An 18333-nucleotide genomic window follows, 5' to 3' on the forward strand; every position below is an offset into this window, starting at 1 on the left:
AAGCGTCCGGAGATCTGAGACCGTGGAGTCGACGAAAGATGCCAAGATGGAAGTCGGGACCGGCTGGAGGTTTGGTTTGCTGGCAGCTTCTGTCAATGTTGGGAGGGAGAGGGTGGGTGGAGATCGATTTGAGTGATGAGTGCTGCAACGGCTTAGGAGGGTAAAAGAGAGACCGATTAGGTAATCCTTTCTTTTGGAAGGGATTACAAATCGGCGCTGCATAAGGGAAAATGGGGAATCCGTCCGCAGTGTAATAGGCCTGTATTAGGGCAATACAGCGAACCAAATAAGGTAATCAGTGGGGCAATACACCCAAACAAACATGGTGCAAGTGTTTTTTCATGAATAAATGGAAAAAAAAAAACACGGCAAGGGCTTATATGAATAAAAAAAAGGAACAAATTAGTAGTAAGGCATAAAAGAAATGGATTCTTAATGATTCAACCGGCAACTGCCAGTTTCCAACCCCGTAGGCCGTAGTGGCTGACACGTTCATCCGTCTTCGCTGATCGGCGAAAAAGACAAAACCAACAACTGTTACCTTTGGTTTTTCGTTTTTGATTGTCTTTTTAGCGGTATGTACTATTTATTTTTAGAAAGCTTTGGTTTTTAAATTAATTTTCCTTCTTTTTAGTCAATCGTACGAAAGAAAAAATAGAGATAAGCTTAGACGAAATCGACCAAGGATTTTTATTAGTTTTATGGTTCTTGCAGACATCGAATTAAGCTCTTTTTATGGTACATTCATTTTTTCCCCTTCTGATTTTCTTATTTTCATGTGTCTTTGCTTCTTTTTTTTTTTAGATGAAGGGTTTTTTTTTCCTTTGTCGGCAGCGTATTTTCCCCTTGTTTTCTGGGTTTTTGTTTTAAAGGGTATGGGATTCTGGGTTTTATTCCGGTTTCAATTTTTAATTTATTTTATAGTTGCATTTAGACGTAGAGACTGGGAGCTGGTTGTAATCCCTCATCTGATTGTCGAAAAATAGGATTAGTTTTTTTTTTTTCAAATTTCAAGCTTTTCTGATTTTTCTGGGGGCGTTAAAAGATGATCATTTGTTTCGAGTTCCTTTATGTTTTAGCTTGTTCCTTTGGGTCTTTGATGATGAAAATTGAGCTATTCATGGTTCATAAATTTGCTATCTTTTTGTCCTTGGAGTTAGCATTTGAATTGACCATTGTTTTCATGTACTTGCCTACTACTAATATGAAATATTTCAATGGCAAATGCAGGATTGGTTGGTTTTTTTTGGTGAGACCTAGAACTGTTTGATATTTCTTTGAAGTCAAGGATTAGTTCATGTAGACCATGACTGAATTTTAGCTTGGCAGTAGTCGGGTTAAGTATCTCAAGGATTTGGGGTTTATTTTTGAATGGATCCCTTGTTTACAAGAGAAAGAGATATTGAAGTAGATCTTGAAAGTGGTGGGATTACCAGTGAGGATGAAAAAACAAAAGATCGTGTTCCATCGAATTTACAAACAAAGAGAACTCTCAGTGGAGTTTGGAGTGGTCTTTTGAGTTTTGATAAGATAGGAAAGGGTGAATCCAGCATGAACTCATGCAGTAGTTCTTCGAGTTTTGGTTGCGGAGTTGAGGGTGAGAATATGGAATGCTTGGTAGACAAGAATTCGGAAGGAGAAGAGAATCATGAACTCATGGCGGTAGCAGAGAAGAACTTAGCAGAAGTGAAGTGCAAGAAGAAAAGCACTAGGAAGCCTCCCAAACCTCCACGGCCACCGAAAGGTCCGCTGTTGGATGCTGCTGACCAGAAGTTGGTGAGGGAGATTGCTGAACTTGCCATGAGGAAACGTGCGAGGATGAAACGGATTAAAACATTGAGGAGGATGAAAGAAGCAAAGGCATCATCATCTAGCAGTGGCCTTTATGCTATGGTTATCACGGTTCTCTTTTGCTTCGTCTTACTCTTTCAAGGTATAATACATCTTTAAAGTTCCAAGGAAGGACCCTAAATAAGAATTATTCTCGTCCTTAGATAAAATCTTTTACTAGTATACATTTCATGGACTGCACGGTATGAATTCTACGAATAACAAAATCCCCTCAGTTTGTTGTGTTTCAAATTTGAGTAACATACCATTTCCGGGTTTTCACAAATAACTTTGTTGGAGAGTCATCATTTCCGATTACCAGAAAGATTTAGCTTGGTTAGCTTGTGTTATTACATAGATTAGGCAGCTTAACTTCGTTGATGAGCTATCTCTGTTTCGACCATGTCTAGTATAATGACATTGTAATTCTTGGTTGTTGCAATTATAGTTGTGCCTTGATATCGAACATTTTTCCTATATTCCCAAAGTATTGTAAAATATTCCCAAAGTATTGTAAAATCATCTGTAAAATATAGCACATTACATTTTATTTTTTATCTGGAATAAGCCTTCACTTGGAAAAGGAAAGCAAAATCGAAAACTGCTACATCAACTCTCTGTATATTGTTCAGCAGTGAATGGAGTGTTGACAAGAAGAAATTGTTACTGAGTTGACATTGCTCAAGGTCGTCTCCTCCTAGTTAGGAACTTGCTTAATTGTAAGAAACCTTTATCAGCTTAATGAAAGATCATAGTCAACTTTTCATATCAAGAATTCTTTGGTCAATTTGGTTGGTCACCAATTCTTTTAGCCTGTTATCATTATGCTTGAAAGTTTTCTCCCTAGACAAAGTATGGTATCATATATAATGCTTTAAAGTTCTTGCTATGAATGTTTCTTTGATATTACAAAGAAGCATCCTTCAACTTGAATTGTTGTCCCGAAGATGGTTTGATTCTTGTCCTTTGTTCTCCCTTCCTATGAAGATGTTGTAAGCTTTTATGTACTAGCCAACTGCTACCAAAGTGTGGTGAAAGACATTGCTTTGTTTGTAGGTATATGTTCCAGACGTGGTGCAACTGTGATGTTAAACGGGTCTCCTGCACCTGTGGTTGGTTCAAGTGAAGGCTTGATTTCTGTTCAGTTTTCCAAGAGCTTTCCTACGACTGGAAGTCATGACCACGATCCTTCTAGGTACATATTCCTCCAATCTTCATTCTTTGAATATCTTATATGTAGTTAAAGACTTGCCTATCTTTTGTGCATGGTGATCATAAAATTGCAATGATGGATTGCCATAATGTTACTTGCGTAAATGATGCAGTTTGTCAGAACAGCAGGTTTCTGGTTCTTCAGTTATTGAGAAAGAACCGGAAAAGTTGCCCGAAGATGCAGAGAAATAGCTGCCGATGTCGAATTTTACAAGGTGAGGTACATTTTGGGTTTCTTGATATTAATGTAAACAAAATTGTGATTGCTGGCTATGCTGATTTCTGTATGCATGAACGGTCCAGTTGTTGTACAGCTTAGTTAGTAATGTAAATTATTGTATGAATTATAATACAAGTCAATGTGGGTTTGACTTGTCATTGTTAGATTGTCTTGGACAGTTGATGATGGACGAAAAGAACCCCACGTTTCTTTAGTATTTTTGCCATGGTTGACGAATAGAGTTCGTAGAAGGTAGTTGGATTTATTAAGTTAAACACATAATAATGGAACTCATAGGTTGGATATGGGGCATTTCAGGAATGCCAAAAATTAAAGATGCATGTCTTTGCCCATCCTCCAATATCTATGAACAAAAATGCAGGGGCACACCGAATGAAATTGGAAGAATTATAGAAATTCTGAATTTAAAATATTTTATAAATACATAATTTAATAATATAAAATTTTGGATATTCATTTAAAAATAAATAAGCTATTTATTAACCAGTGTTGGGTGCATTTTACCATAAGATAATCTTAAAAAATATATATTTAAAATGGATTGAGGTTTGGTCTTATTAAATTCGAAAGTTGGTTTTTTTTTGAAAGAAAATATTGAGATGTTATTTATTAATAAACAAAACCAAAACATAACATTTAATAAGGTACTAACAACAGTACTCAGCAAAACAAGAGGCAGCTGGTCCGCACAAATGAATATCATAGTCGATACAGTCAAAAACGCAAAACCAGGTAGAAATCTCGAAGCTTCATAAGCCATTTTCAGATTGCAGAACAGCCATGCATTAGCTGGGAAGAGATCATCTTGCTTCAATCTGGAGGAGTCGGAATCTGATTATCCCAATTCACCGCTTCGACCGCCGCTACAGGTACCTCCTCAACCCAAAACGTATTTTCAGTTAAATTAAATCTCTCTTGGGCGATTATATGACCTACACCATTAGCCTTTCTGTCAACATGTTTGAACGAAATCCTTTGAAAACTTGTTGCCATAGCTTTAATCTCTTCAATATAGACACCCATGGTAGATCTGTCTACTACGCCTTGGTTGATTATCATGATTGTCGTTCGGGAATCGCCCTCCGCTTCAATCTGTCTAAATCCCATCTCCTCCGCAAACTTTAGAGCTTGGATACATGCTATAGCTTCAGCAGAAAAAGAGTATGAGATATAATCATTCTTGACTGCACCACTGCCCAATATTAATCCTATCTCATTTCTGATAACGAACCCAGAGCACGATTGGTGTATTTGCAGTTTGAACGCTGCATCAAAGTTCACTTTTACGTTTGGGTCCTGTGGAGGTTTCCAGTGAGTTTTCATGGTCTCTCTCTGGTCAGGTAATTTCCGATTTATCTCATCAAGCTCCCGTACTAGACTAGCCACTATGATTCTGATATCTTGAGCTGTTTGTTGCTTGCCTTCCATGACCTGCTTGTTTCGAGCATGCCAAATTGCCCAAACTGTGATCGCTATAACTTTGCAGGTATAATTACTTCCGTGCTTAAAAACAAAGTCAAACCAAGCCCATATATCATCAGTATTAAAAATTGAAGGGCAACCAATACTAACTAAATCCCCCACCTCTTTTGCAGGGCCACACCTTGTGATGACATGCATCAATATTTCAGGCTCACCGCCACATCTAGGACATATCGAGGAGGCCACCAGCCTTTTTTGTATAGAATATAGGCTGTAAGGATGTAATTATCTAGTATTCGCCAGTTTGCAATTTTTATTTTAGGAGGAATCTGTAATTGCCAGAGATTTTTTTGTAAATTCCTCTGCTCTCATGTATGTCGTCCGCTGTAATCTGGCCACTGATTAGAGTTCGATACCCGCTCCGGACAGAGTATTCTCACCCCTCCAAACAATCTTATCGACATCAACTCTTCTGCATAAGGGAATACACCGAATGGTTGCAGCTTCCTCAAGAGTAAAAACACTGGTAATGAGCCCTTCCTTCCAACTTTTAGACGAGTGATCTGTCAAATCCGCCACCCTTTCTATATTCTCGTTAACTCTTGTTTGTCGAATTTGTCCACCAGCCCATCACGGAAGCCATTTATCTCTCCAAATTGAAATTTCGGTGCCAGATCCCACTCTCCAACCAATCCCGTCTTCCAGCAATTTTCGTGTCCCATATATGCTTTTCCAAACATACGAAGGGTAAGATCCCAAACTCACATTCCAGAAATTAGTATTTGGGAAATATTTAGCACTATAAATGCGTGCAACTAACGATTTAGGATTAGTAACTAATCTTCACCCTTGCTTTGCCAACAATGCAATATTGAATTTACACAAATCATAGAAACCCATACCTCCACTCTCTTTTGGCAAACACAAATTGGCTCATTTACTCCAATGCATTCCTTTCCGACTCGAGCTTTTCTGCCACAAAAATTGATTCATAGTCTTTTCTAGATCTGAGCACAAAGTCTTTGGTAGCAAGAAACACGACATAAAGTATGTTGGAAGCTAGGAAGCACGGACATGGCTCATCTCTCATCGTACCAGTGTCGTACATGTGTTTGACACGAACACTCGCGTGTCTGAATATGTACAGGACATGTAGAAATACGTTAAAAAAAGAGGTTGGACACGATCTCGCAGATGTCTAAAACCGGATATAGTCTTGACACGGTCACAGTGGATATAGATTGAAAAACCACAGTTGAGAATGAAAGGGGAAATAAAGTTCTGAAGTAGTCTAGGAAATGAAAGGCTTTTTTCCCCTGAAATTTGTTTTCTCATACACATTTGGCTTGTAGATTTTTCTAGAATTCCTCTCCCTATGTTTGATAAAGCAGTCTAGAAAACTGGGTTGGATTTAATTTCTATTTATTGCTGTTTTCGGAGTGTTTTAAGCAGCTCAAGGGTCTGTTTTGGGTATTGTTTTATTAATCCAGTAGATATTTAAAAAAAGAGTAAAAAAATAAAAATAAAAAAAGCTTATTTGAGAAGCTTTCAAGCTTTGTACTCGCTTTGTTGCTTTTGATGTTTCCATTTTTACATTTCAAAAATATTTTAAACATTTATCACTCTTATTTCTATTTTCCTACTTTCGACGAACTTCAGGTAAGTTTAATATTTATTTTGTTTATGCTTTGAATGTGTTATATTTTTTATTTGTTTAGTTACTATTTTTAAAAAATTTCTATATATTTGTATGTTAAATAATTGATTGTGATGATCACTCTTGAAGTATATATTGATTTTTTTAATACTTTAGGTTTTTAATTATGATATCTCAAATTGCATTAAATAATGTTACTAATACTAGTTAGTAACACTCCTCTTTAGAGATATGTTACTAAATTACCAAAAACTATTGAAGGAGGTGGAGATGTTAGTTTTGTGTGTAATTTTTGCAATGCTACATTTAAAGGTTCATACTCTAAGGTTAAAGCACATTTATTGAAACTAAATGGACAAGGAATTCGAGTTTTGTGTTGCAAAAAATATGTGCTGCAAAAAACGCCGAAAAGAATAAGGTTACATATGATGTTTTGTGTTGGATAAATAATGTTGGTGATGATGTTATCTTTATAAGAAACTTCATAATGAATCACTTTATGAGGTTGACAATATTTAATTCTTTTGTGCCTTTGAAATTACTTACCGTTGTGGATACTTGATTTGCTTCTATGATTGTGATGATAAAAAGACTCAAACTCATTAAACGGGGTCTCCAAAATATGGTTATTAGTGATGAATGATCTACTTATGAAGAAGATGATGCTTCCAAAGCCTCTTTGGTGAAGGAAAATTTTTTTTGGATGACCTTTGGTGAGATAAGGTTGATTATATCCTTTCTTCTATGGGATCTATATATGATATGCTTCGAATTATGGACATGGATAGGCCTACTCTTCACTTGGTTTATGAGATGTGGGATGAAATGATTGAAAAAGTGAAGACAAACATTTATAGGCATGAAGGGAAGAAAGGAGACGAGAGATCAATCTTTTATGAAGTGGTATATGATATTCTTATTGATCGATGGACTAAGAGTGGTACACCACTTCATTGTATGGTTCATTCTTTAAATGTAAGGTAAACTTAGATAACATATATTCCATTTATGTTTGTGTTTATTCTTTTATACTTGTTTTATTTATTATCAATTAAAAAAATTTAAATTTATTTGTTTACATAGTTATCATTGTAGTGATTGAGTTAATGAGGTTCCAAATCGTCTTCCTCCACTTAAAGATGTAGAAATCTCAGAGGAAAGGAATAAGTGCTTAAGAAGATATTTTCCTTCTACTGAAGAAAGAAAGATGGCATTCCAAGAGTTTGCAAGATTTTCGGGGCCACTAGATTATTTTTGGTTCATTTGATTTATTACAAGATAGATGGCTTTTGGATCCCAAGTCTTGGTGGTTAGTTCATGGGTATAACAACCCGTTTTTTAGTGGTATTGGAAATAGTAGTTTCAAGACCACAAATTCGACGAGTGAGCTTGTAAATATTATTAATTAATATTTATGAGTCAAGTCTAATATTATTGAAATTTTGATTTAATAAATTTCATTAATTGATTGTATAGTTAAGTTTAAGTGGTTAATTCCTTAAGTGATTTTGAAAAATTAGGTATCGAGACTTCGTTTCTATAAATCAAGCACGTAAATATTTTTATGGAGTTATTATATAGGTATGTGAAGATTCAGTTAGGAAATTTTAATGTTTAATTAGTTAATTAAAAGGACTATATTGTAAAAGTAAAATAATCTAATAACTATTGAATCTAATGGTTAAATAGCTTAACTAGTGGATGTGTGAGGACTTATAAAGTAAGTATACCATGTTTTTATATTAGTGGACGGTTAAGACATTTATTTATAGATCATATTTGTTATATTATAAGTTAAATAATAAAGTAAATAAAATAAGTTAAGTTAAAAATAAGAAAACATAAAGAATTAGTGTAATCATCTTCTTTTTTAATTTGAACACTAAACCACCATGAGAGAACTTGGGAAGCTTCGACTTTGATATTTCCATTGCAAGTAAGTATTTTTTAAATTTTATATTTTGATACTGTTACAACTAGGTACAACTAACTCGTATTTTCATTTTTGAAACATTTAAAGATTTTAGATTTTTCCATTAATGAATTTTAGTTGTGTTGAGAATTTAATTGGTGGATTCTTGAGTTTTATAACTAGATATAAGTATTTTCTTAAGTGATTTTAGTAATTTTAATGTTTAATAATTAAATTGTTTAAATAGTAAAATTCAAAGAAAATAGTGTGAAATGATGAGAAATTTGGGCTGTAATGGACCCTTAGGAAAATTAGCTAGCATGATTTTTCATTAAATGTGATTAATTTGTGAGTTTCATGTTTAGGGACTAAATTGTATAAAAGGTAAAAGTTTAGGGTAAAAATGTAAAATAACAATTAAGGGTCATATATATGAATTTCAGTATATTATGGTATTTGAATTGGTTAATTGAATAAAATTATTATATTTAGATCACGAAATGAGTCAACCTGATAATAATTGCGAGAAAGGAAAATTAGAGGAGAAACTGTCGGTGTTGCGTTCATAATTGTTTTTGATTAGGTAGGTTTTTAAATTGATTAAATTAATTAATTGTTGTTTTGTGATTTAATACATATCTATTTATGTTGTAATTGAATTTAACTACTTGAGATTGGTATGCGATTAGTTGGACTAAGTTGTGATGATATACAAGTTGAGTATTGTGTTTGGAAAATGTGAAATACACAGATGTGAGTTTGAAATGATATAATGGAAACAAATTTAAAGGATTCAGATATGAAATGTGTCCCATTTGAACCTTATGAATACTTAGGATACAAATGACATGCCATTAGAGGGTTATTTATAGTTTCGGGTGCTGATACTGGATGTCCTATTGATGGTTGAGGTACTGCATTTGTTGCAGATTCTCCACAGGTTGTGTGAGCAACATCGTGTAGCTTAACATCCCGACCCACAGCTCGTGTGAGCAGACCTATTTCACAGCTCGTGTGAGCATATAGAGTTACATGTTACAGTTACAACTTGTGTGAGCATTTCCCAAGCATCTGATGTTATTTCATTAGGTTCAGCGGGTGGTAAAGGTTTAAAAAAATATGTACATATATGAAATGTTATATGGTCAAGATATGTGAATAGGAAGATGTTGATATAAATACTTGAAATAATAAACTATGTTTATCGAACTCATGATGGATGTAATATGTACTTGTTATGTTATTATTACATGTTCTATTATTTGTTCGAATTATATGTTTTTTGCAATACCTACTAACCTTGTAAGGTTGTGTTGTATAAAGAAAAATGTAAGTATAAGATTTAATGAATGAATATTAGTTAAATGGTAAAATGAAATGTTTATCTGAAATATTTTTAGGAACATAGATATGTGAAAAGTGACATTTGAAATATATACTTGAATAAATATGTTAAATGTTAAATGAATATGTGATGGTTGGTTATGTCCCAAATGAGTTTTTAGGTATATTTTGATGGCATGATAAAGTTACATGCTTTATATATCTTGTGATTATTCGATGTGTCTAGGAAATTAATGAACTCATGACTAGAACATTGAATTATCTTGTAAAATGTTTTATTACATCCTTTTTTGTAAGTAAGAGTTTAAATTTATCACGAACTTACTAAGCTTTATGCAAGCTTACCTCGTTTTGATTTTTCTTCTTTGTAGATCGTTGGATTCGAGCTGTTGATTGGATTACTTTTGGAGATCACACTATTCGTTCAACGATTCGGTATAAGATGTGATTATTTTTTATTTAGGTTATAAATGACATATTTTAGGAGAATTTAAGTTCTTTTACTATAATGATGTTATTTAAACTTAGTTTAAACATATATGTGTATATATCTTTGGATTTGGCTTGTATAAGTCCATATATGTATGTCTTTAGTTGTTTGGTATATGCTTCTTGGAAGTGTTTGAAATATGGTAAGATTGAATGTGAATGGAATGGTTGAATTTGTAATACCCCTATACCCAATCAGACTGTATGAACCCGATATAAGACTATTACATTTGGTGCCAAAGTGGTTTTGGCTAGACATTGCATAATTCAATCATTCATACATAGTGTATTAATTTATTTAGCCCAAAAATTATTAATATAAACATCTGGGGGGTTACTAATAGATATTCGTTTGCATTTGGAAATGATTTAAAAATTGTTTTTTTGTTACTCAAAACAGGGGAAAAATATTGATACTTAAACAAAAGGCATCGATATTTTATGAAAGGTATCTATACCACAGCACAAAATTGATACCAAAATAGCATTCTGGAAATCCAAAAATTCAAGTTTTGATGAAGGTATCGATAGTATCGATACCTAGGCTTTAATATTGATACCCACATAAAAAATGATACCAAAATTACTCTTTGTTTCTCAAAAATTTGATTTTTGGGTCAAGGTATCGATACCTTACCCTCAGGTATTGATACCTTGAGTTATGATGACACAAAAACAGTTAGAAAATTTGCTAAAAAACATTCAAACACTTCCAAACCAATTCAATTACCCTCAAACTCATTAAAATTCACCACAAAATCCATATAACAACTTCATATATGCATGCATATGTTACGATATTATAACTTCCTTTCAAAAGCTAACAAAATATGCCATTAGATCACCAAAATAACAAGGTTTTCAAAGTTTGCATTTTAGTCCATCTATCATTCACCTATACTAAGAACTTATTTACATGCCATACTAACCCCAAAATTCATACATACAACCTTGCCACTTGGAATAGTGATGAGATGGGATGCACTCAACCTCAATATTAGCCCAACAGGATCTACTACTGTAATACCCCGAAAATTACTATAGTAAGATAATATCCATGATATAGTAAAATAAGGAAATAAAGTGATAAAAAGGGTAATTTTGAGTTTTGTCAACATTGGGAAGTATATTATGACATATTAATTCAAGAAAGGATTAAATCGCAAAAGTGAAAAAAACTTTGTTGCCCAAGAGTAAATACACAAAATTTGAGGGGTTAAAGTGTAAATATGAAAAAGTTGAAGGATCAATAGTGTAAGTATTTTAAGGGTGGAATAATCTAGAAACTAAGGAAAATGGATGAATTAGGACCAAATTGAAGAGATAAAGAATTTTGAGGGACTAAATTACAATTTTACCAAATTAAGTGATGACTCAAGGATGGAATTTCAAAAGATTATAAAGGGAAAAATGGTCAATTAGAGAGAGAATTCTAGAAGGTAATGATGATGTTGGTGATATTTTAATTAATTAATTAGATAAATGTTATTTAATTAATATTTTATTAAGATTTTAGTATTATTTTATTATTAAATGATTAATATAAAGGGAGGAAAGATGAAGAGAATTCATCATCTTTCCCATGCACTAACGTGAGAAGAAGAAGAAAGAAAGAAAGTTTTCTTTTCTTTACAATTTGGTCATTTTTACCAAAAATTCACCATTTTTACCTAGAAATCAAAAGAATTTTCATAGCTTCCAAGAGAGAAAAATAATAAGGAGACAATGGGGAGCTAGAATATCAAGTTATATTCAATAAATAGAAGTTGGAGGAGAGAGAAAATCAAGTTAAAGATTGAAGTCAATAGCACAAGGTAAGAACATTAAGATTTCAATATATTTTTGAGTTTGATATTATTGAAAAAGTAGGAAATTAATGTTAATGTAGAGTTTCCTTATATAAGGTTCTATATTATTGTTATGTTAGTAAAGGAAATAAGAGAAAGTGCTGGAAAATATTGAAGAGAAAGGAATGGAATGTGTTATAAATTTAGTTATCAACATTTTACATTAAAACAGTTTTGAGACAATGAGAGTCGACTTTGAAAATTTTCCAAAATCATAGAAAATTAATTAGAGGATGAAAAATATGTAATTAAATCTTATTGAGTATAGTTTCTCATAGAAGAAACGTGTAAGTAATGGAATTGTAAATCATGAGATATAATAAATTTTGTAAGACAAGGTCAGAATGATTTTGGGTTACCCTGTTCTGACTTTGGAAAATCATAAAATATTGAATGAAAATAATTAGGAGCTTAAATTTATATATTTAAAATCCTGAATAAGTCTATTTTCAATAGAAACAAACGGTAACATCATTTGAATCTCGTACAAGGAGATAATTAAGTTTTAGTGAAGAAGGGTCGGAACTGTCAGACAGCAGAACTGAGGTGACTTTAAAGAATAAACTGTACTTATTTGATAAACAAAAAATTCTGAAAATTTTATGGTAAGAATATATGTGAGCATAGTTTTAGGGAAAATTTATGGATCCTAATTTTGAGTTCTGTAGCTCAAGATAAAAATAATTTAGTGACTATGACTCAAATGGACAACTTTGAATAAATTTACAAGTAAATAGTGAAATCATAGATAATGTTACTTATAAGCATGTTATATAAATTAAGAATGTGGAATGGAGAGGAGGATGAGGAAAATATATATATGAATATTCAGCTAGAATGAATAATTTGCATGTTTTAGGCTTAGGGACTAAATTGAATAAAAGTAAAACTTTATGGGTAATTTTGTAAAATGTCAAAATGACCAAATTGCATGAAATGGATTGTTTATTTATTTAAATTACAAGAATTTATTTTTCTGAGCCTAAGGATTAAAAATCGTTATTAATTAAAAGCTTAGGGGCAAAATGGTAATCTTGCCTAAAGCATTAATTGAATGTATCAGAATATGAAATGAATGAAAATGATGATCAAATTTATTTATAAAGATCCGAATGACTCAAATACGAGACTTGAACATGGAAAAGAAAAGACATCGGATTAGTGAAATTGTAAACACGAATAAGTAACGAGGTAAGTTCGTGTAACTTGAATTATATTCTTAAATGCTTGAAATGTTTGTTGTTGATGTGAATATGATTTGAATATTCATTGTATGAAAATTGATGAAACATTGATATATTTGATAAAAGGGGAAGAAATCCTGGTTGAATGAAAGGAAAATTCGATGGATCTTTGAAAAGGAATTGACGGTAAAAAGGATCTAGCCCAGACAAGTGATCCTATCCTGATATAGCCCTCCCGAAGAATATGTGGAAAATGGATTTAGCCCGGACGGGTAATCCAATTAGGTCTGAATTTAGCTTTGGACTGTAATTCGGATCCAAGCTCATTAGAGTAATTGTCATTGCGGGGATTAGCCTGGACCGGTAATCTCTTTGTAAGAAATGAGGTTTATGAGTGTGCTCTCTAATTGGAAAATGTGCACATGAATATGAATTGACGAACTGAATTTGTACACTAAAGTGTACCCTAAAATCCATCGAAATTCGAGAAATTCAACGGGATAAAAATAGAAAATGATAAGTACTTAAAATCATGAAATTAAACTTGAAATACATAGAAATGATAATTATTTGATATCTTGAAATATGACATGGAAAATACATGTATGTGAAACTTGCACGATAATTATGCGTATTCAAGAGTATGAACTGCTCTCGGCATAAATATACATTGAACTTATAGAAAATTATGGTACATGAAATATTGTCATAATGAATTGAATGATTTATATTTAAGAAGAAACAACAAGAAAATGATATGTATCATGACATGTAAATATGAGACTATCTTTGATACGATGAGACAAGGAAAGTTATGTGTATTAAGACGAGTAATAAATTTAAGTGAGACATGGCGAGAAAATAAGTTTGTCAATATTAAAGTACGCTAACCAATGTCGTTGCTTGAAGTTTAGGCAAGTGCCAAATTACTGTTGAATGGTAATATGTTTAATTATAAAGTGCATTGGAATGGTAAGTGCTTAGATGAAAATATAATTGAGCTTATGAAAGAGTGGAAAGGTTTCAGTTATGCAATTTCTTATGAAAAGATTTGTTATGTGATACGCCCGTATGAATCCTGCACCTAATTCGGAAATAAAAAAAATTTAAAAAATATATATATATTTAGGATTCTGCGAAAAAATCCCTATGATTTCGATTTAATCCCAGTAGGTTCCTAATGAAAGTTTTGAGCTTCGAGGGCCCAATAGAGGGACGTTATGATTATTTTTAGAATATGAATAATAAATGACTTTAAATTATTGAAAATGTTCAGTAAACTCCGGTAATGCCTCATACCCTATTCTGACAACGGATACGGGTAGGGGGTGTTACAACTGCACCTACGCGTTAGAGAATTAACGTTGTAAGTTTGTGAAGACTTAGTAAGTACTTCAAGATTTTTAAAATCTACTATTAATAATAATATAAAATAAAATTTTCTTCATTTTATAGACATATAATTCTCATCAAATTAGTCCCTAAATTTTAATATATTTTTTCTTAAAAATCATACTTACCATTACTTACCGTAATCTATTAATTTATAATAGTTGAATTACGACACTGTAGCTCAATGTAGACTAGTTCAACACTTAGGATATACGGAAATAAATAGATAATGCATTGTTAATGCATATCATTTATCACTAAGCACAAAGTGCAAATAACGATAAGCACTGAAGTGCAAAATAATAACGATAAGCACAAAAGTGCAAATTTTTACAACGATAAGCACCGAAGTGCGAAATAATACGATAAGAGCGCTAATTTTTCTTAATGGCATGCCATCAATATCCCTATAGTTCGGGACTTGTCTACATGAGATTTTCTTATTATTAAATCTTTTCATTCATTCACTTGATAGAAAATAATATAACTTTGTATTTTTTTACGATTTAGTCCTTATCCCAATAATAACACTAAAACTTGTAAATTCTCTTCACTTTTACCACATAAACACTATAAGTTTATATCACTTCATTTAAACTCACTTTCCGCATATTCATAATATAATAACATATTTTAATTTCTTTCAATTTAGTCCTTTTCATTATCACCACAATACGTCATATAATGGTACACCAAAGTCAAAATTCATAACATTTACATTATTTACCCCTACTAAATACTTATTATGATATCATTAATTTAGTAATTAAACTATTTAATTAACATGATTATCGATTAACATAACTTAAACAAAATTACTACTTGAAGTACTTACAACCAAAATTTGGATGATGAGTTTTTCTTCTCTTCTATTCCTTGGCCACTTCTTTTCCTTTCCCTTCACTTTTGTCATCAAACTTCTTCTATTTTCTTCAATTTCATAACAACATATAACATTTATAAGTTAAAATTAAAATCAAATAACTTTTCTATGCTAGATTATGAAAATAAAAATGTTATGAGAGTTTCCATCATTCTTACCTCAACTCTTTGAAAACCCAAAAATCCTAGCTCATGTATTTCTCTCTTTTAACTCATCTATGGAAGTTTTCTCATGAAATAAAGTTACTCACTAGCCTTCTTTTTAGTTTTTACTAAAGAATTTTCAAAGAAAATAGAAGGTTTGAAGCTTGGATGGTTTAACAATGGAGGAAGGACATGGAAGGAAATAAAAGAAAGTTAGATAGATTTGGGAGGGGGTGAGTGACAGTTTGGTGTTTGGGAAAAAAATGATATCTTTCATCTTTTCTCCATTTTTCTACACATTTCCACTAAAAATATCTCACATTTTTATTAAATGGTCAATTTGTTAATAACTCCTCAAGCCATCCATCTTTACACTTTTACCCATCATCATTACACCTTAAAATATCTACTTGGCTATTTACTATTTTATCCCAACTCATCTTTTTTAATTCCTAGGATGACTCATACTTCACTTTGGTTAAATTTCTTCTTAATCCTTCATTCCTTTCTACTACCACTATGTATCTTCTAACTTTTTAAATTCCTACTTCTACCACAACAATTTTTATACTCTTTCAATTTAGTCTAAACTTCTATTTAAATATTTTCTATCTCGAAAATATTTTCTAATCTCCTATCGGGTTTAAATACTTCCTAATTTAATACTAAAAATCCCTATTTAATCTATTTCAAAAATTCTCCATTATTTCCTAACCCGATCCATCATTGTACCTAACTCTAAGTCAAAATGTGGTCGTTACAATTCTCCCCCTCTTAATAAAAATTTCGTACTCGAAATTTTACATGGTGTAAACAACTGTGGATACTACTGTTTTATTATCTCCTCTGTTTCCCAAGTAGCTTTTTCTGTATTATGATGTCTCCATAAGACTTTTATCGACGAAACTCTTTTATTTCTCAATTCTTTATCCTTTCGAGCAAATATTTTTATCGGTTCTTCTTCATAAGTCAAATCCAATTGAATCTCTATCACTTCTAGTGTAATCATGTGAGACGGATCAGACCGATAACTTTGTAGCATAGATACATGAAACACATTATGAATTCTGTCTAATTCTGACAATAATGCTAGTTGATAAGCAACTGGACCAACTCGTTCCAAGATCTCATAGGGCTCAATGAATCTTGGACTCAGTTTTCCCTTCTTCCTGAATCGAAGAACCTTTTCCCATGGTAAAACTTTCAAAATACTTTTTCACCCATATTATAGTCAATGTCTTTTCTTTTAAGACCAGCATAAGATTTCTGTTTATCAAAGGCTGCTTTCAATCGATCCCTGATCATCTTCACCTTCTCTTATATTTCTTTGATCAAATCTGGACCCACTAGCTTATTTTCATTCAACTCTGTCCAACACACCAGAGTTCTACTTTTCCTTCCATATAATGCCTCATACGGTGCCATTTGAATACTAGATTGATAACTGTTGTTGTAAGTGAGTTCAACCAAGGGTAGATACTTTTCCCAACTACCCTCAAACTCGTTAATACAATTTTTCAACATATCTTCTAAAATTTGAATTACCCGTTCAGATTGCCCATTCGTTTGAGGGTGAAATACACTGCTAAAATTTAACCTTGTACCTAAAGCTTTATGTAGTTTCTCCAAGAATTTCGATGTAAACCGTGGATCTCGATCGAAAATAATTGATATTGGCACCCCGTGCAACCTCACTATCTTATCTATATACAATCCTACATACTTTTCCATCGAATAATCAGTCCGTACTGGCAAGAAATGAGCAGATTTCGTTAACCGATCAACTATCACCCAAATAGCATCTTTCTTCTTCGACGAGAGTGGTAATCCAATTACAAATCCATAGTGATTGTTTCCCATTTCCATTCTAGTATTGTTATCGGTTGTAGCAAGCCTGATGGAACTTGATGCTCTGCTTTCACTAGTTGACATGTTAACAATTTGAAAAATATTCAACTCTGTCCCGTTTCATTCTTTTCCACCAATAAAATGACTTTAAATCTTGGTACATCTTGTTGCTTCCCAGGTGTATAACAAATGAACCATGATGAGCTTCAAAAATGATACTTTGCTTGAAATCCTCTTGATTAGGTACACATAACCTACCATGAAGTCTCAAAGTTCCTTCACTATATATCTCAAATACACTATTCTTCTCATCCTCAAGTTTTTATTTAATCGTCAACATCTTTTCATCTCCCTTTTGAACATATTTCACTTTTTGTAAAAAAGTCGGCTTTATTCTCAATTCAACTATCAACCCACCAGGTGTTTCCATTTTCAAATGAACATTCATTGCTTTCAAAGTTGCCAAATATTTTCTACTCAAAGCATATGCTACTACATTTGCCTTATTGGGGTGATAATTAATTACGCAGTCATAGTCTTTCAACAATTCAATCCACCTTCTTTGTCTCAAATTCAATTCTTTCTGTGTTAACAAATACTTCAAACTCTTATGATCTGTATAAATAAATCACATTTCCCCGTACAAGTAGTGTCTCCAAATTTTTAATGCAAATACCACTACAGCTAGATCTAAATCATGCGTCGGATAATTCTTTTCATGTGACTTTAATTGTCTGGATACATAAGCAACTAATTTTATTTCTTGCATTAATACACAACCCAAACCACTATGCGAAACATCACTGTCAATCTCATACTCCTTACCTGACTCAAGTTGAATCCATTCGGGAGCTTCTGTCAATACTGTTTTTAGTCTTTCAAAACTCTATTGACATTTTTCTGACCATTCAAACTTAACATCTTTCTGC

General features: G+C 32.4%; 2 protein-coding genes across 32 annotated transcripts; one reads left to right on the plus strand and one right to left on the minus strand.

Annotated features, from left to right (window-relative positions):
• The first annotated feature begins 437 nt into the window (after nucleotides 1-437).
• Nucleotides 438-10222, plus strand: LOC105791467 (uncharacterized). Of its 31 annotated transcripts, none has more exons than XR_008198450.1 (10): nucleotides 583-738; nucleotides 1231-1933; nucleotides 2887-3025; nucleotides 3156-3257; nucleotides 3941-4152; nucleotides 4519-4769; nucleotides 4879-5231; nucleotides 5332-5452; nucleotides 9204-9326; nucleotides 9990-10222. XR_008198450.1 is itself a non-coding variant. In XM_012619539.2 (4 exons), the coding sequence occupies exons 2-4, from the start codon at nucleotides 1372-1374 to the stop codon at nucleotides 3232-3234; spliced, it is 780 nt and encodes a 259-aa protein (XP_012474993.1). In that variant the 5' UTR covers nucleotides 583-738; nucleotides 1231-1371; the 3' UTR covers nucleotides 3235-3476. The 31 variants fall into 31 exon arrangements, 1 of the variants encoding a protein (XP_012474993.1); XR_008198452.1 differs by having other exon boundaries at nucleotides 9204-9288; XR_008198445.1 differs by lacking the exons at nucleotides 9204-9326; nucleotides 9990-10222 and adding exons at nucleotides 4279-4444; nucleotides 7446-7842 and having other exon boundaries at nucleotides 4541-4769; nucleotides 5332-7342.
• LOC105793320 (uncharacterized) lies at nucleotides 4094-4903 on the minus strand. The gene has a single exon (XM_012622242.1). The coding sequence runs from the start codon at nucleotides 4901-4903 to the stop codon at nucleotides 4094-4096; it is 810 nt and encodes a 269-aa protein (XP_012477696.1).
• Nucleotides 10223-18333: the final 8111 nt, after the last annotated feature.

The sequence above is a fragment of the Gossypium raimondii genome, chromosome 8 (genome assembly GCF_025698545.1).
Source record: "Gossypium raimondii isolate GPD5lz chromosome 8, ASM2569854v1, whole genome shotgun sequence".
Lineage (NCBI taxonomy): Eukaryota > Viridiplantae > Streptophyta > Magnoliopsida > Malvales > Malvaceae > Gossypium > Gossypium raimondii.